Source organism: Mobula hypostoma, chromosome X1, assembly GCF_963921235.1.
Source record: "Mobula hypostoma chromosome X1, sMobHyp1.1, whole genome shotgun sequence".
In the NCBI taxonomy this organism is placed as follows: domain Eukaryota; kingdom Metazoa; phylum Chordata; class Chondrichthyes; order Myliobatiformes; family Myliobatidae; genus Mobula; species Mobula hypostoma.
This window is the reverse complement of record NC_086128.1, coordinates 43,371,233-43,391,662: the sequence shown is the minus strand read 5'-3', so window position 1 is coordinate 43,391,662 and position 20,430 is coordinate 43,371,233. Positions and strand designations below refer to the sequence as shown.

The following is a 20,430-nucleotide window of genomic DNA, read 5'->3' as shown; positions in this document are numbered from 1 at the left end:
AGGTTAGGGTCTAAAGAAGAACTGGTTAACTGTGTATGTATAAGGGGCTTACCTTGTTGAATTCTCATCATTGGCTTGTGAACATTCAAAGCAGATTTAACAGGCACATTTGCACCTGCTTCTGCATGAGTGTCACTCTGGAAGTGGCGTTCAGATGCACATTGCATCTCATCAGACATTCAATGTCCTTCGTGCACCGTGTGTCACATACACAGAGGACGTAGAATGAAAATTATGCTCTTTGTGAATTTCACGCAAGTTGTTTGATTTTCATTAAGCTACTTACTTTTCATAGATATTGAACTACATATTGCATGAAAAAGTGGCAGTGTGTAATCCAGGTTCAAGGTACATACTTTCACCAATAGAATGTCATACAAGTGGAAGTATAATCATTATCATTAACTTCAAGAACTTGCAACAAGTATGAGCTTGAGGTGATCTAGATCCTTCCTTATTCAACAGAAATAATATGTGGTTTAGATTTAGAATTGTCAATATAATAACCATTTCAATAAGCTACAGTGTTTTCTGAATGTATATGCTGTATATGAATTAGGAGCGGGTGTAGACCAATTAGCTCCTCAAGTTTATTTCACCATTCAACTGTAGCGTAGTGGTTAGCACAATGCTTTACAGTACAGGCAACCCGGGTTCAGTTCCCACTGCCGCCTGTAAAGTGTTTGTACATTCTCCCTGTGAACACATGGGTTTCCTCCGAGTGCTCGGGTTTCCTCCCATAGTCCAAAGACATACCAGTTGGTAGGCTGATTGGTCATTATGAATTGTCCTGTGATTTGGCTAGGGTTAAATCGGCTGTTGCTGGGTGGTGTGGCTGGAGGGGCCCGGAGGGCCTTCTCCACACTGAGTCTCTGTAATAACAATAATAAAAAAAAATTGCCACCCGTCCTTAGTAACATTTCACTTTCTTAGTTCACAATCTACTTCTGTCTTAAAATATATATTCTGCCTCCACTACCCACTGAGGAAGAGTTGTCAAGCCTCATGATTCTCTGACATAAAAAAAATTCATATTTGTCTCAAATAGGTGACCTCTTTTGTTTAACTGTGACTCCCTAGTTCCAATTCTCCCACAAGAGGAAACAACCTCTTCACGTTCACCCTGTCAAGACTTTCAGGACCTTATAAAATATACGATATATGTTTCAAGGCCAAAAATATCTCTTTGGTCTGTGAAAGGTTACTGGAAGCAGGTGGGAAGGTGGAGTTAACATTACAATTTGATTGACCATGATCTTATTTAAGAGACCAGCTGGCCTACTACTGCCTTTCTTTATATACGACCTTAATGCTTTTTTTGTCTAGAGTTAATTTGTAAATTCAAATTACTGCCTTGTGCGGTGTCAAAACAAAGAACAGAAATCAGCTTCCTGTAAATTAACCTGTCTTTCCTATGCTGGAGTTCCTTTGATAACCATTTTCTTGAACTAACTGCTTTGAGCATATTATGCACATTTAAAATTTTAAGGGGTGAATAGAGAGGAACAGACATGACTTAACACTGCTTAGCCAATAAAATATTTCATACAAATACGGATAATAAATATGAATGTATACTTAATAACCAATAGTGTCAATCTTTAAGTAGGTCTTTCCCATGAACAGAGAATTCTGAGTATAGGTATTGACATTATTTGAGTATAGGTAGTGACATTATTTGCACAAAACTGAATCCTGCTTGAGAACTGCACCCTGCAAACCGGCCATAACCTGGAGGGTTGAAGTTTGTTCCAGCGTTATTTAAAGGTGCCTTTACTCAACCAGCTATGCGAAGGAGTCCTGGACACCCAGCTTCTTCCAGGGAAGTACCTCTTTTGTGCAGTCAGCATGGGCAACGTGTTAGCGTGGCAGTTAATGTAACACTTTACAGAACCAGCCATCGGGAATTAATTTCCGCTGCGGTCTGTTTGTGCATTCTCCCTGTGATTGTGTGAGTTTCCTGCAGATGTTCCAGTTTCCTCCCACGTTCCAAAGAAGTACAGGTTAGTGAGTTGTGGGCATGCTATGTTAGTACCAGGAGCATGGCGACACTTGCAGGCTGCCCCTGGCACATCCTCAGACAGTGTTGGTTGTTGCAGCCAACAACGCATTTCACTGTATGTTTTGATGGTTCAATGTACATGTGACAAATTTAGAAAAGCTTATAAATAAAAGCTAAACAGTCAAGCTTTATGATTTGCCTTCCCCCACTGATCATAGAACAAAGAACACAGAACAGTACAGCACAAGAACAAGCACTTCGACCCATTGTGTTGTGCCGAACCAAATAAATTAGGAATCAAACGGCCAAATAAATTAAGAATCAAATGACCAACTAAACTAATCCCTTGTGTGTACATAATGTCCATATCCTTCCATTTTCCTCACAGTCATGTGCCTATCTAAATGTCTCTTAAAAGTCCCTAATGTATCTGCCTCTACCACCATCCCCGGCAGTGTATTTTGAGCATCCAGCACCCAGTGTAAAAAAAATTTGCCTTTCACATCCCCTTTGAAATGATTCCCTCTCACCTTAAGTGCATGCCCTCTGGTATTTGACATTTCAACCCTGAGAAAGAGATACTGTCTGTTTACTCTATCTGTGCCTCTCATAATCTTATAAACGTCTATCAGATCTCCCCTCAGTCCCCACCGCTCCAGGAAAACAACCCAAGTTTGTCCAGCCTCTCATTATAGCACATGCCCTCTAATCCAGGCAGCATCCTGGTAAACCTCTTCTGCACCCTCTCTAAAGCCTCGACATCCTTCCAATAATGGAGTGAACAGAACTGTATGCAATACTCCAGATGCGGCCTAACTAGAGTTTTATAAAGCTGAACCATAACTATCTGACTTTGAACTGAATGTCTCAACGAATAAAGACATGCATGCCATATGCCTTCTTAACCACCCTATCAACCTGCCTAGCCATATTCAGGGAGCTATGAAGTTGAACACCAAAATCCCTCTGCTCATCAGCACTGTTAAGAGTCTTGCCCTTTACTCTGTCTGCCATTTCTCTGGCCTATCTGCAAATGACCCATATCCTGCTCTATTCTATTCTTTGCTAGTCTTCTGCGCCATCAATAGCACCAACAAATCTTTGTATAATCTGAAAACTTACTAACCCAACCATCTACATTTTCATCCAGGTCATTTATATACATCACAAACAGCAGAGGTCCCAGTACAATCCCTACAGAACACCAGTAATCACAGATCACAGGCTCTAATAATGTTCCCACAACCATTCCCTTTCCAATCCTGATCAACTCTCTTCCTCTGAATCCTTTTTCTCTTTCTACATGTGAGTGCCTACCTCCACAACCTTTTAGATCTCCTCCTAAATTTACTTCCTCTGCAACCTCTACGATCCATGATGATGAGAGATCTGAGATGAAAGGCTATTGTGCAGCTCTCTTGAACATGTGCCTGCTGATCTTGTTCTGCTCAGTAGCAGAAGTTTTTATTGGGTGGCTGTTGGCAGAGTAGACATGGAGAGAAAGTGAGAAATTGCAGAGCATTCTGTACATGACCCATATTGTGCCTTTATGGGAGGAAGTGAATACGAGCACATCTTCAACAGGTGATGCCTCAAAAAAGCAGCTTTCATCATTAAGGACCCCCATCACCCAGGACATGCTCTCTTCTGATTACTGCCATCAGAGAGGAGATACAAGAGCCTGGAGAAACACGCTCAATGTTTTAGGAACAGCTTCTTCCCCTCCCCATCAGATTTCTGAATGGACAATGAACCAACCCATGAAACTACCTCACTATTTTTGCTCTCTTTGCACTACTTATTTAATTTAATATATATATATATATATATTTCTTACTGTAATTTATAGTACTTTTATGTGATGCACTGCACTGCTGCTGCAAATCAACAAATTTCATGGCATATCAGTAATAAGCCTAATTCTGATTCTATGGTTGTGAAATAGTTTCTTGTCCAGTTGGCTGCTTTGTTTTGGATGGGGGAAGCTTTATAGTATTGTTGGAACGCCACCCTGTTTATAGCAATTCCAAATAAAAAGTAACATTGTTTATCACTCAAACACAAATCACAAGAGGCATGTTTGTTCCATTGATTTACTTCATATCTTTTGCTTTGCAGTATTCCTGACTACAATATGTTCCATATTCGCTGATCAGAATGTGGACCACATGGCAGAGGTCTTTTTCATGCATGTATTAGAGAGGAACTACTTTCAAGAAAGGTTTCACTCCTCTCAAGAAGCACGTGGTGAGGAAAACAATCTTGCTTTCAATCTATTTACACTCCAACTTTAACTTCAATGCAGCAGCCTCTCAGTTTAGCACTGATGTTAAATCAACAATATAAATACAAAGGAAACCCCAACCTTAATTATCAACCAAAGTAGCATGAGCTTAGAGCACAACTTTGATGCAATATCAAGCCTCGTCTTTAGAAACCACATTAAACCTTAATTAAAACATTCACAGAGCAAAGCATTTTCCTGACATATGTCAGTTTCTAACTTTGGGAAGAAAGCTTGGATGATGTAGTCATGAAGGCATATATAGAGCCCTCCCCAAAATAGCAATGCTGTGTTGCCCGCCAGGCACAAACGATGGATGCCATGTAAATGAAGTTCTGTCTGGTTGAAAATATCAATCAAATGTTTACAGTCCTAAGCAATATTTACATATGGTAGCCTTGTTCTGTTGTAAAAATAAAGAATTGTATTTTGAATAAGATCTAGCTCTGGAAGATGGTAACATGATATGAATTTGGTTTCTATCTGTATTTGCACTTTTGCAAAAAAAAAATCCTGGGTTTCAATGCTCAATTTTTAGAATAAAATTTTCTGAGAATTTGAGCCTGTCTCTTCTGAGACTTTTGAGTGGTTTATGTTTTCAAGATTGTTCCAAACAGCTAAGTTTATGAGTAAATCATAAATCAAGAGTAAAATATAATTAACATTCTGTTCTCCAGTATAAGTAGACTTCTGTGGTTATTCACAGGAGCCTTCCCGAGGGATGGTATGAGAAACTTGAAAAAGCTCAGACGTAATGAATGTGGACAATTAGAGGAAAGGACAATCAGAAGATAACATAATTACAAGGCCTTTGAAAAGTCTCAAATTAAATTTTTGTTAAATCTGAAAGAATAACCTAGTAGGATTTTGGGAGGTCAAACTGAAGAAGAAACAAGATCAAAGCATGGGTTTAGCTTTATTCGCCCATTACATAGCTACTACTTGAAGGCTGCTGAAGTCAAGGTACTGTAATGTTGCAGCAGAATCTTGAAAGATAGCTTTCCATCCATACAATTTAGTTTCCTTAGCAGAGTCAAGGTGGGAGTAGGGTGGTCCAGTCAAAGTTCTTGCTGAAGCAAACTATTATTGCTACTCCTCATGCATGCCCTGTGCTGCAGACTTCTTGGAGAATCATAGAAGATGATACCTATCTATCAATAGTGATATTTGATTCTTTCCTTGGCCTATAATAAATAAAAGTACGTTATTTCATGGCTCAGTTCTTCTGAGGCATTACCCATAGTAAGCTGAAACAAGCTTTCATGTACTGTAGTCCACCAGTGTGCTCTGTTTACAGAAACCCCTTTGAAAAATAGGACTTCCAGCAGTTGAGATGGAATGGTTTCATTTCTCTTTGCAGGCATAGATCTTGCATGAAGGACATAGGCCACTTGTATTTTTCAATTTACTTATTTGAATTTGAAATAGAAATGACTTTTGCTTTCAGATTGTCAAATCGGAATCATTTGCCATAAATGTGAGGTAATCCTGAATAAATTCCCAGATGATTCCGAAGGAAGTTCCTTACTCTCAGAGTGGTGAAAATGTGCAAAAGATAACCAAGTGAGATTTGAAAAAGTTTGAATAACATGAGGGAGAAGGAAATAAAAGGAAATGTGGACAGAGCTGGATGAAGTGATGTGAGATGAGGGTCATGGGGAGCATAAATTCTAGCATGGGCATGTTGGAACAAATGCACTGCTCATTCCACATATGCATTGGACATTTTACAATTATTATTTTGGGAACAGTAAAACCTCACCCATTAGAAATAAAAATTGAAGTGGGAGGAAATGCTAGGGAGGCAGTCATAATATTAACAGATGGAAATAATTTCAAAAAAAAACTATCTGTTGGAGGAACTCAGTGGGTCAGGCAGTACCTGTGGAGGGAAATGAACAGTCAACATTTTGAGTCAAAACCCTTCTTCTGGACTGCCACATAGACTGTCCAATTCCCTCCGCAGATGCTGCCTGAGCTGCTGAGTTTCTCCAGAGGGCTGTTTTTTGCTCCAGGTTCCAGCGCCTGCAATCTCTTGTATCCCTACCTAACGTTGCAGGTGATCAAGCTTTCATAAAAACTGTAAAAAATAAAACCCATAAAACCCATAAAAAATTGCCACTTCTTTCGTTATTCAACCTCTGCTCTCTACTTTAGGTATAGTAACCAGTACCCCCATCACTTTCAGCACCAACTTACATGACCACCCTGATCGTCCTCGCTGGCTTCGTTTTATTCAACGCACCGCATACCATGATGGAATTCTTTATGGAACACCAACTAAGAGAGATGTTGGACAGAAAATAATTGAAGTATAATGATTTTTCTATATCCAACAGATATATTTTAATATTCTGATAGTATTATATACTTGTTTGAGTAATATTCACAGTGAATATATGCTGTACTTATAATCAACTTTCTATTTAGAATTCCAGAGTACTATCATTATATTCTGTAATAAGTCTGTTACGCTCCAACTACAGTACTGAATTGTTCTTGACCTAAATTCATTTATTGATATCCTTTGTGTAGGATTAAAGTGAGAGATCCATGCATATTCTTATACTGATGTCATTTTGATTATTTCTATTTAAAGTAATATTCAACCTTTATTGACATAAAAAGTATTGTTAATGTCTAGTTAAGGTTTGAAAATATTTTGACTTTGTACTGACCGATGCATACATAAAGTTTGAGATGTAATTCTACATCTCATTAATTTAGGTTACTGCTGTTAATAGGAAGACATTTGAGACAACAAGGCAAGACATTGTCATTAATGTTGAAGAACCAATAGGTAAGATCCCACAACATAAATTGTTTGCTTCAGGAGTACAGGCTGATTGAATTGAAACATACACTCAGTGGCCACTTTATTAGGTACATCTGTACACCTGCTTGTTAATCCAAATATCTAATCACCAATCACGTGGCAGCATCTCAAAGCAAAAAAGCATGCAGACATGGTCAAGAGGTTCATTTGCTGTCAGACCAAACATCAGAATGGGGAAGAAGTGTAATGTAAGTGACTTTGATAGTGGAATGATTGTTGGTGCCAGTCTGGGTGGTTTGAGTATCTCAGAAACTACTAATATCTAGAGTTTACAGAGAATGGTGCAAAAAACAAAAACAAAAAAATCCCATGAACAGCAGTTCTGCAGGTGAAAATGCCTTATCAATGAGAAAGGTCAGAAAAATGAGTCCAGACTGGTTCAAGCTGGCAGGAAGACAACAGTAACTCAAATAACCACACGTTACAACAGTGGTGTGCAGAAGAGCATTTTTAAGTGGATGGGCTACAGCAGCAGATGACCACAATCATGCACTCACTGGTCACTTTATTAGGTACATATTTTTTTTATTAACCACCTGATAAAGACAAAAAAAAACACTTCTTAAAGTGTGGTCTTCTTGAACAATGTCTGGTCATTGCTGCAATGTAGGAAGAGCAAGAGCCAATTTGTACAGAGGAAATGAACATAAACAGCAACTGGATAATGACAAAGGAACTTGTTTTTAGAAATGTTGATTGAGAGCAAAATATTAGCCAGAATATTGGGAATATTTCCCTTGTTATCTTGTGAATTATTGCCACGAGTTATTTTACATGACATATGTAAACATATGGGGCCTTGGAATCATGTCTCATCCAAAAAAAGCACCTCTGACTATGTGGCACTCCCTCAACGTGCTTGACATTTAGTGCTCAAGTCTTTGGAGGGAAATTTAAACTCAGAGAAAAGAACGCTACCAACTGTGCTACAATTTCTATTTATTCTTTTCCAGAAACCAACACGTTCTTTTAGATTTTTACATGGTACATACATTATGCATCTTTGTTGTTAGTCAAGTTTCTGAACAAAGTCATGCAATAATTGACACCAGTGGCATCACAGGAGTTGCCAGTCAGTGTTGAACTCAGTGTAGGACTGCCTTAACTCTGGATTTTGCCCTCAGAGTTTATTCCCGAAGCCTTCCCCTGGTGTGGGTATAGTGCACAACAGCAGAGGGTGGCGATCAGAGCTTTCCTTCTCCGAAATGAGCTCCGTATGCCCAAAGCAAATGGTTTTAAGTGCCACTAGCCCACCTTTGTCCCTTCTCCTCTCTGTAGAAACAGTTCCACCAGGCTTAGTAGCCACATGTGAAGGCCAGGAGCTGGACTTCGTTGTCAGAAGCTAGTTGGGAAGCATTTAATAGATAAAACATAGAAACATAGAAAACCTACAACACAATACAGGCCCTTCGGCCCACAAGGCTGTGTCGAACATGTTATTACCTTAGAAATTACCTAGGGTTACCCATAGCCCTCTGTTTTTCTAATCTCCATGTACCTATCCACGAGTCTCTTAAAAGACCCTATCGTATCCGCCTCCACCACTGTCACCGGCAGCCCATTCCACGAACTCACCATTCTCTGCGTAAAAAAAATTACCCCTGACATCTCCTCTGTACCTACTTTCAAGCACCTTAAAACTGTGCCCTCTAGTACTAGCCATTTCAGCCCTGGGGAAAAGCCTCTGTCTACCCACATGATCAATGCCTCTCATCATCTTACACACCTCTATCAGGCCCCTCTCATCCTCCGTCGCTCCAAGGAAAAAAGGCCGGGTTCACTCAACCTGTTCTTGTTAGGCATGCTTCCCAATCCAGGCAACATCAATGTGTTTAGTCACATCCTCAAAAAATTCAGTCAGGCTTATAAGGCACAATCTGCCTTTGACAAAGCCATGCTGACTATTCCAAATCATATCATGCCTCTCCAAATGTTCATAAATCCTGCCTCTCAGGATCTTCTCCATCAACTTACCAACCGCTGAAGTAAGACTCACTGGTCTATAATTTCCTGGGCTATCTCTACTCCCTTTCTTGAATAATGGAACAACATCCGCAACCCTCCAATCCTCCGGAACCTCTCCCGTCCCCATTGATGATGCAGAGATCATCACCAGAGGCTCAGCAATCTCCTGCCTCGCCTCCCACAGTAGCCTGGGGTACATCTCGTCCAGACCCGGTGACTTATCCAACTTGATGCATTCCAAAAGCTCTATCACATCCTCTTTCTTAATATCTATGTGCTCAAGCTTTTCAGTCCGATGTAAGTCATCCCTACAATTGACAAGATCCTTTTCCATAGTGAATACTGAATCAAAGTACTCATTAAGTACCACTGCTATCTCCTCCAGTTCCATGCACACTTCTCCACTGTCACACTTGATGGGTCCTATTCTCTCACGTCTTATCCTCTTGCTCTTCACATACTTGTAGAATGCCTTGGGGTTTTCCTTAATCTTGTCTGCTAAGGCCTTCTCATGGTGCCTTCTGACTCTCCTAATTTCATTCTTAAACTCCTTCCTGCTAGCCTTATTATTTTCTAGATCTCCATAATTACCTAGTTTTTTGAACTGCTCAAAAGCTCTTCTTTACTTCTTGACTAGATTTATAACAGCCTTTGTACACCATGGTTCCTGTACCCTACTATCCTTTCCCCATCTTATTGGAATGTACCTATGCAGAACTCCACGCAAATATCCCTGGAACACTTGCCACATTTCTTATGTACATTTCCCTGAGAACATCTGTTCTCAATTTATGCTTCCAAGTTCCTGCCTGAAAGCCTCATATTTCCCTTTACTCCAATTACACACTTTCCTAACTTGTCTCTTCCTATCCCTCTCCAATGCTATGGTAAAGGAGATAGAATTGTGATCACTATCTCCAAAATGCTCTCCCACTGTAAGATCTGACACCTGACCAGGTTAATTTCCCAATACCAGATCAAGTACAGCCTCACCTCTTGTAGGATAATCTACATATTGTGTCAAGAAACCTTCCTGAACACACCTAACAAACTCCACCCCATCTAAACCCCTCACCCTAGGGACATGCCAATCAATATTTGGGAAATAAAAGTCTCCCACCACGACAACCCTGTTATTATTACACCTTTCCAGAATCTGTCTCCCTATCTGCTCCTCAATGTCCCTGTTACTATTGGGTGGTCTATAAAAAACACCCAATCAAGTTATTGACCCCTCCCTGTTCCTAACTTCCACCCACAAAGACTCTGTAGACAATCCCTCCATTACCACCCCTGGCTATGACAACCTTAAGGAACCAAGTGAGGAAATTATTTTGAGAATGTGGCCATGAAGCCACATCAAATCATCAGTGAGCTCTGAGTTTCCATCTACTAATCATGCTCTTCATTGCTCTTTGTCAAGTAATTGCAAAGTAAGTTAGCTATTTTTCATAAGTTAATTCCTTTGGAAGGCACATTTTATTTTGATTCTTACCACTAAACAATTAAATAAACATATGGAAGATTGCCCTCAGGAGAGGTTGGAGTTCGAAGGATGGGTCAGGGTTGGGAGAAGATTCATAGTATTGATCTTCTTAAATAAACTACATACATTAACTAAAGTATATCACTTTGCTTAGATTTCAACTGGAATTTATTTTTTTCTATTCAGTTTATCTGTTTAAATTTTAGAATGTGAACTGATTGTATGAATTTGAAGAAAGTTATCTGTCAACTAATGACACGTACTCCAAAACAATTAGTAGAAAAATTAACACTGGCAGTGAAATCAAGAAATGAATGCTCTCTGTAATTAGCAGTACAATCATGCATGTGTGAGGCAAAGGAAACAGAGGGTTAATCTGGCCAACTAAGGTCACACTTTTAGAGAAGCTCAGAAATATTTTCACCAAAGATTCAATTAAAAGAAAAAGAAGAACAAAGCCAATATCTCTTCACCATCTGGTCACCTATCAACCCTCTTTACTCTTGACTTGTTATCTGGTTATTTGGAGCATTCACAAGGATGTTGCCAGGACAAGATAACTTGAGTTATAAAGAGAGACTCGACTGTTTCCCGTGGAGTGTAGGAGAATGAAAGGTAACCTTACAGAGTTCATGAGGGGCAGAGATAGGGTGAATAGTCACAGTTGCTTTTCCAGTGTAGGGGAATCTAAAACGAGAAGACATAGGTTTAAGATGAGAGAAGAAAGATTTAAAGAGCACCCGAGAGGCAATTTTTTCCATATGGGTGGTGGTGGGTATTTGGAGCAACCTATCAGAGGAAGTTGTGGGGAGGGGGAACATTTAAAAGTCATTTAGATAGATACATGGAAAGGGAAGGATTAGGGGGATATGAGCCAAATTTTCTGCACAAGTTTAATGGTTTTTTACGCTCTGGGCAGAGCTGTTTTGCCAAAGCATAGACTATGAGGCAATATACCTCTGTTTCTAATGTACATAGGGGGATTTTACATTTACAGTTTTAGTTAAATTAATACTGTTTTTTGCTGCAGGCTTGACATTGCCCTACCATGTTGAGTTCTATGTGAAAAACAGAAATGTGGATGAAGTATTGCCCTTGGAAATGCAACAGTATTTCCAGGACAGAGTGTCAACCATTTGGGGTTCAAATCATTTGACCATGATCAACATCACCTCGGCACTGGACAGAGGAGGTCGCGTTCCACTGCCTCTCCCAGGAAGGAAAGAGGGGTAAGAAATCATATTCAATTGTAGGTGAAGTTGGAGAAGTGCTTATCTGTATGTATTTACTTTTGGATTAAGAGGCACTAAGAACAATGAAAGATTGCCCTTGAACTAAACAACTATTGTTCAGTAGTAATTGCCCTGCCCTAACTGCCTTTGAATAGAACAGTTATTGTCCCTTTAATAGAACATTCTTCTTTCCTAATAATTAAGAAGCTGCCAAATTGCTCTAGAACTGGTGTCCTTCCCAACAGGGTCTTTGTGAAGGAATGAAGTCTTAATGACCTATGTCCAGTTGATTTATTTAAAAGACTTACTGAACACTGAACTTGTGTCTCTGAGACATTTGTCCAAGCTTATCATTCCTAGTCCACTATGCTATGACGTCCTGTGTATCAGTATAGCAACTGAAAGGGGAAAGGGTTTCCTGAATGGTCAAAATTATTGGAACAGTCAGTACTTTGTTTTGTGCAATCCCTTGCTTATCCATTGCTTACAGTTAGGGGTGTATGTTGTGACATGTATGTACTCTGATAATAAATTTTACTTTGAAATTTGAACTTTGAAATAGAATCAATTAGATCTTCCAAAAATTGAGAGAGACCTTGAGGGAGAATAACTTATAAATCTATTAGGAAAGAAAGAGGGAATAGGCAGCATATACTTGATGGGATGAACAGATTCCTGGTCTGTAACAATTCAATGATTTATTCCTACAAGCTACTTAATTTATGTTGTGACTGACTTATTTTAAATCATGCCTTTGCCATAAAATGCCAGAATAAATAGTAAACAGAGTTATATACAAAATCTTTCTCCAAACCGACACATTCTGTCAGTGTTTGTAGCACTGCAGAGAATGATATTTTGAAGGAAGAGTGTGCACTAAAAGTTAAGTTTTATGTTAACACACCTCTCAACAAATATTGAATTGTTATTTCCAATTAGAGGCTGGTTCCTTAGCTAAATAAGAAATTGCATCAAACCTAACCAGTAATTTGAAAGTTCACTATTTATATAGATAGCCATACAAGAAGCAAATGAGTGGAAATATATTGCATTATATTTTTTATTATGGGTAATAGCTCCGAGAATTATCGCAGTACATAGTGACTATTTTTAATTTGTTGCAATCATGAGACACTTTCAAGTACAGAATGGAATCTGGCAGAGAACAAATTTTGCCATGGCAACAATAACCTGTGTGAAGAACCCAGTTACTGTTGAGGATTAAACATGTATTGGATCTGGCTATTCAAACATAGCACATATTCATTCAAAATTCCCATTCTGCAGCTGGGTGACTGATACTGATAGCAGTCATAGTGCTTTATCCCTCGGTGGAAATAAACTGTTTTTTGTGTCCATCAAGTAAATAGATATATACAGAATGATGCTAATCTATCTCAAGAGTATTATTTACACTGAAACAATATGGCTTGATTGCATTATCAACTGGTATGTAAATATCAACACAAGTTTAAGCTGAGAGGAAGGAATTTTAAAGGAGATGTGATGGGAAATTTTTTTTTAACGTTCTGCCAAGGGGGGGGTGTGGTGATGGAATCAGATACAATCACTGTTTTAGAAGCAAGGCACGGAAGGAGACAGACCAAATGTGGTAAATTGGATTAGTGTAGATGGGCAAAAAGATAGCAATGGACAGATCGGTTGAAGGGTTCATTTCTGTGGTATACATTTTTATGATTGTGTCTGTATCAATGATGAAATAAAGTGTATTATTAGTTTACTACTTTCAAATATTTTTAATGCGTCAAAACTTTGAAGAGTCAAATTCCTCAAGGGTTCTGTTGTACTTCCCAATGGAATTGCTACACAATCCCTGGAAAACAATGTGAATTAACTGCCATAACAGCTGAGATTAAGATTAGCTCTATTTGTTACATGTACATCGAAACATACAGTGAAATGTGGCATTTGTGTTGAATCAAATCAAATCAGCGAGGATTGTGCTGGACAACCTTCAAGTGTCATCACTCTCCTGACACTAACATGACATGCCCACAGTTCACTAACCCCATCTATATGACTTTGGAATGTGAGAGGAAACCAGAGGGCCCAGAGGAAACCAGAGGGCCCAGAGGAAACCCATGCAGTCCTGGAAGAATGTACAAACTCCTTGCAGTGTTGACTGTCAGTTGTGTTTGGCAACTGAATAGGAGTATCTCTGAGGAAATCTACCCAGTGCAAAAAGAAGCAACACACTTTGCAAAGGATTACTCAGCATTCTGTTCCATAGCTCAACCAGTTACAGGTACAGTGTGATCCATACAGTTGGTTTTTTTTTTCATCTTTTCATTGCTCTGCCTTCGTGGGGGGAGGGGAAACTGTTTCAAACACTATGCTCTGGCAGAACCAAATTCAGCATTATAATAATTTTGATAACTGGGAAGAATTTACTAAAAGAACTGAAAAATTGTAACTATTTTAATGCATGTAATCAGATGAATAAAGGGAAAGATCATGAAAATCAAAACAACTGCAGATGCTAAAAATCTGAAATAAGAGCCAAAAATGCTGGAAAAATTCCAAAGATCAGACAACATCTGTGAAAAGAGAAACATAATGATTGTTTTAGAGTGAATGGCTTTCTTTATTTAAAAAAATATATATTTCCCTAATGGATGAATTGAAAGCTTGTCAATAAATCCAATGGAAAATTAAGAGAAAGATAGTTGTGAAGAAAGTGGTTGGATGGTAAGAGCATTTAAAGAGAGTTGTAAATGTATATGAGGGAGAAAGGAATGGAAAGCTCTATTGATGGTGTTGGACAAAACAAGGGAAGATGAGGTTTAAGGGTTGTATAAATATCCAGAGTGGTTCATAGGCTATTTCTGTGTAATTACTATGTATTTCTATGTAATGCACAAATGCATTAAAGGACACCCTGCTAGGGATGTGTTCATTAGCCCAACACTGCAAATTTATTTTCAACCCATTTTCTCAGGTATACCTTTTAAATCTACTTCTTATCTTTTTTTTTCCTCCAGTCCTGCCAAAGGGTCTCAGCCCGAAACATTGACTGTACTTTTTTCCATAGATGCTGCCTGACCTGCTGAGTTCCTCCAGCATTTTGAGTGTGTTTCTCAGGTATAATCCTTATACCAACATACATTTATGTTTTATTGACAAACTAGCAGATGACTTCATTGTGGGTTTTACCCAGATTATGGAAAAACGGTGAAGTGCAATGGTCCCTGTAGCCAATTAATATACAGTTTCAAATGTTATTTCTCAGTAATGAAGTTTGTTCCTTGTTCAGCCAAACATCTATCTGGAGAGAGAGAAAAAAGATCTCACTTAGTAGACTGAGTGCATGGAATTTTGTTAAAGGATTACTTTAAACAGTGGAATGTATGATGTTATCTAGGCTACTGGCATCCATTAGCTTCATTCAGTATTGGTCAAGATCTTGGACACAAGGTGCTTTAAAAGAGTTGCCAACATTAAATTTAATCTGCGGATATGAGAAATAGAAGATAAAATGGTAGAAATACTCAGCAGAACAAACAGCAACTGTTGGGGTAAAAAGAGATTTTAGTTCAGCCTGCATGACATGCATTCATGGCATCTTACTTACTGTCATGGAATTGCTTTAAGGTTGAAGGTCCCACACTCAAATGCCCTTCCTGTCTCATGTAAGTATGGAGTCAAGGTCAGTTGTCTTCATTATAGAAGTTCACATGAAAGGAATATTTTGAGGTAACATTGTTCTGTCATAGTTTATCTTCTTGTCTGATCCTGAAAGCCAAATTTACCCTGTAACTCTTCCCAGGAATGTTTATCTTTAGATCATTATTAAATAATTTCTAGCTAATTTCTAAGGTAAGGACATGTTCGACACGGCTTTGTGGGCCGAAGAGCCTGAATTGTGCTGTATGTTTTCTATGTTTCTCTATGGTGCTAAATACCACGTCCAAGTCGGCATTACTTCTTCTGGCTTCCTTTGTGTTTTGCGGGATGACCTCTACCAATGCCAACTCTGAATTATTTTGTTTTTTTATTGAAATTCACAATGCAGAATTAAATACTGAAAATTTACAAAGGTAATTCATTGACACAAACTCAGGTATGGATACTATTGCTAACTGAAATTCTCCCAGCCTTCAGGGAGGCCATGAAATTTGTATGAATTTTCTTGAGACAGGGAGAATTTTGCAAGTTTTCCTTAATGATATCACTTTCAACACCAGCAGGTGGCACACATATAAAAGAAAATGTATTCTACATATTAATTTGTCAAATTTAATTTCTTTGAATAACCAGCTCATTGACGTTGCAAACTGAAAAGAATATTCAAAACCCACATTTCCCATCTGAGCTCACAAAAAATTAATAATAATTGCCCAGTCAATTTTTAAATCTTTCAAAATCTCTGCCAGCCCAAACAAGTATAAAGATCCTGCCCAGAATTACAGTAATTCCAGGGCCTAAAAATGGAGCAATTGAACAAACTGATTAAAATGGAGTTTGTTTTGTTTTGGCTGAAGGGATTAGTTTAATTTTGTCATTATCTTTATTGGTTTGGCACAACAGTGTGGGCCAAAGGGTTTGTTCTTGTGCTATACTGTTCTATATTCTATGAAATAAATTCAAACAATTACTTTTAGATCCATGCCAAAACAAAACAAACTCCACTTTAATCAGTTTGTTCAATTGCTCCATTTGCTTGTTTCTGGATGACCATGGGTGGCACAGTGAGATAGCTACTAGACCTGCCTCCTCACTGCTGCAGCAATGTAGGTTCAATCCTGATGTCCATTGCTGTGTGTTGAGTTTGTATATTCTCCCTGTTTCGGAGTGGGTTTCCCCAAGATCTCCAATTTCCTCCCACATCTCAAAGGCATGTGAGTTGATAAGTTAATTGCCCTCTATAAATTGCCCCTGGTGTGCAGGTAAATGGAACAACCTGGCGGTTTTGTTGGGAGTGTTAAGAAGATAAAATGGAACCTAAAGAGAATTGTTGCTTGATGGATATGCTTCTATGCCAGGAACGGACGATCTACTGGGAGGAACTCAACAAGTTGAGCAGCATCTGTGAGGGCAGGGGGAGGGGCTGGTGAAGGAAATATCAATGTTTCAGTTTGAAACCCTGCAGTAGGACTGAGTGGAGAGACAAGATTTCAGTATTATCACAGTTAACTTGGATAACTAGCCCAGCATCTCAATGATTGGTCCATAGATATGAGTTAAATTCCCATCACAGCAGCTTGGGAACTAAGACTGAGGTAATTAACTAAAAAGTCCATAGTAGGATAGGACGAGTAATGGTGGGCAGGGAACACCGATTAGAATATTGAGATCACAGAGTCAACAAGCACAGAAGCAGGTCCTTTGTCCCACTGAGACTACATGGAAATTCAAGCATTTACCCACACTAATCCCAGGGGTAGAACAGTGCTTTTCTCACCCAGTTATGTCTCCGTCTGACTCCAGACCCACCAATGTGTTGACTATTGTTTCAAGAGGTTTAACAAACCACTGTGGCATAAGGAACTATGAAAAGATAACAAACTATCTCTGCTATCATCATCTACAACTCCTGAACAAATAAATAGATCATACTGTGTACATACACCTACTGATGCTTCTGGATACATCTTCAGTGATGTTCCTGGAATCATCGGGTGTTTCAGGTCTTTCAACACCATACAACCTCCGTCAGGTGACCCAGCCGGGGCTGATCAGACCCCAGCTTGTGTCCAGATGGCTAGCTACTTATGACTCCATGGCTCCCCTCTTTTGAGCCACAGCCATCTTGAGGCCCTCTCTGCTGCATCGGTGGTACTGCGGATGGCTCTCCTCTTCCTCTCTCCCTCGATGTCCAAAATGCTGAAGGCTCTAACTAAAGAACGGGCTATGAATCCCCTACAACCAACCTCCACTGGGAGACACCTCGCTCTCCATCCAGCCTGCTGACAGTTGCTGACCAGTCCTGCATACTTGGAGAGCTTCCTTTCAAAGGTCTCCTCCAAGTTATCTTCCCATGGGACTGTCAGCTCCAGCAGCACCACTTGCTTAGTAGACTCAGACACAAGGACAATGTCTGGTCGCAGGGTGGTGGCTGCGATATGGTTGGGGAACTTCAGCTGCCGTTCGAGGTCCACCAACAGCTGCCAGTCCCTTGCAGAGGTCAGAATGCCTGCAGATGTTCTTTTGGCAGGTATTGGCTGCTCCCCAGCTCTGACAAAGGCAATGGTCTGCTTGGAGGGTCGGGACCGCTTCACCCACTCAATTCCTGCGCTGACGGCTTCAGCGATGGTCTTCAGGACCTGATCACGCCTCCACCTGTACCGTCCCTCACCAAGTGCCCTTGCGCAGCCGCTGAGGATGTGCTCCAGGGTTCCTCACTTGGAGCACAGTGGGCATGCAGATGACTCCGCCTTACCCCATGTGTGCAGGTTTGATGGGAAGGAAGCACATCGTACACTGCCTGGATGAGAAATTGGATGTGGTGTGGTTCGGCTTTCCAAAGCTCAGCCCAGGTCACTTTCCTCTCAACCGCATTCTCCCATCTTGTCCAAGCTCCCTGTTGCTTCATTCCCACCGCCTTGCAGGCTCTCATCTCCTCCACTACTGCTCTCACCTCCTCCTGAACTAGACAATGCCTTTCCTTCCTTCTGGTGTCCATTTGGGGAGTTGGAAAGGATCCTAGTCCAGCTCGGCCTCGTGTGACCACTCCCACCAGCCTCCTGTGACGCAGCCTCGCCTCTGCCTCCTGAACAGCTTCCTCTGCCCTCCACTTCCTGCCAGTCCTCACTTGGATCCCTGCTCTAGCCACCTTCGGGTCACTTGAGTCCCGATACTGTAGCACTTCTCTGGCTCTTGTTACCTTGAATTCTTCCTCCAAGGAGTTGTAGTTTGTTGTGGTGTCCATAGAGTGCGATGCTGCTCAGGCTCTTTGGCAGCCCCAGCCATCTCCTGAGGTGGTTGCTAACCCTCCTCTCTAAGGGTTCGACTGTCGAGATCGGAACTGCATAGATGAGGAGGGGCCACAGGATTCTGGGAAGAATGCCATGCTGATACACCCAGGCTTTAAACTTCCCAGGTAGGCCAGACCTGTCCACAGATTTCAGCCAGCCATCCAACTTGGTGCAGGTTGCCTGAATGGATGTTGTGTCCCTTAAAGAGCTGTCAAAAACTTTGCCTAAGCTCTTGACTGGCTTTTCTGTGATGGTTGGGATGGCTGTGCCTGCGATGCTGAACCAGAACTTGTTCTCCACCTTCCCTTTCCTCAGCACCATCGATCTTGATTTGGCAGGTTTGTAACGCATCCGGGCCCACTCCACCAGCTTTTCGAGCCCTTGCAGAATCCTCTGGCAGCCTGGGACTGATTCTGTGGTGACTGTGAGGTCATCCATGAATGCCCTGATAGGTGGTTGCCATTGAGCGGAATTCATTCTGGGCCCTCTGCACTCTGGTTAAAACATCAATAGTTATTTATTTTTGTGCAGTTCAATATTCCTGGATGTCTGATATTTTGTTTCACCCTAAAATAACAGCAACAGCATCTAGTTGCCTTGGAAAACTGCCTAAAGCATAACTGTTTACACATAATAGAAAAATCCCAAGGTTCTTACTAAATGCCCTCAAATTTTGCTTGTGCTTTGGAGATCATAAATGTGGTTTCATTTTCACCTGCTTTGTACTTCTAAGGGAAATATATATCATTGAAAAATATACGTATCTTGATTTCCACAATTTCCCCAGCAAACAGGGAGGTTACTATCATAATGGGATTTCTGAGAGGGTGTAATATCATATTTTCTGGGAATGCCCCCTTATCAAAGACTATTGAGTGGGATACACAATGCCCTACAAGAAGTCTTTAAATGTGAAATACCATAATGTAAGACCATATATTTTGGGTATGTACCTCAAGAATGGTTGAAAAGAGATAAATATTTAATAAATATACTACTGGTGGCTGGTAAAAAGACTCTTACCAGGAAATGGTTATCACAGGAGAGCCCAACTTTAAATGCATGGATGGAAATTACAATGGACATTTACAAAATGGAGAAGATAACAACATCTGTTAATCATAAATTGGAACAATTTGATTCATACTGGGAAAAATGGTTTAACTACATAGCACCTCATAGGCCTGATTTTATTCTCACAAATCAATGAACATGTTGTAAAAAATAAAGATCACTCCCTACTTGTACATGATTTTCTCCTTTTGCTTGTTCTTTCTTTCCTCTCTTTTCTATAAGTGTATACCTCGGATAAATATTATGTGGAGATTTGTAGCATACAGTATATGACTATACGATATAAATATACAATATCTGAAATACATCTTATGGAAATGTTTGTTTGATGATGAACTTCAATAAAAAATAAATTACAAATAAAGAAGAAAAATATATGTATCACGATATGCTTGTTTTACAGTGTGTATATAAAAGTTGGTTCCAATATTCCCTTCCCTTCTTGCCTGGAGGAAGAAGTACTTCATGGCGAGCAGTGCAATGAACAAGATGAACAAGTGGGACCCATCAACTGTGAAGACGCATTTAGTCCTCAGTTTATTATTGATTGGTGCAATATTTTATTGGTAGGTTTTATTATTGTAGAGCAATATTTTGTAAAAATTAGTAATAAGAA

The 20,430-nt window shown here is 39.9% G+C and overlaps 1 protein-coding gene across 5 annotated transcripts in view; it reads left to right on the top strand.

The window, feature by feature from the left end:
• The window catches only part of LOC134340301 (epsilon-sarcoglycan-like), a 66,504-nt gene that overhangs the window by 883 nt on the left and 45,191 nt on the right, over positions 1-20,430 (top strand). For all 5 annotated transcript variants that reach the window (XM_063037368.1, XM_063037371.1, XM_063037367.1 and 2 more), the window contains exons 2-6: positions 4,121-4,249; positions 6,444-6,598; positions 7,014-7,086; positions 11,604-11,802; positions 20,218-20,380. In XM_063037368.1, coding sequence (XP_062893438.1) covers positions 4,121-4,249; positions 6,444-6,598; positions 7,014-7,086; positions 11,604-11,802; positions 20,218-20,380 — 719 coding nt within the window. The remainder of the gene's footprint in view (positions 1-4,120; positions 4,250-6,443; positions 6,599-7,013; positions 7,087-11,603; positions 11,803-20,217; positions 20,381-20,430) is intronic.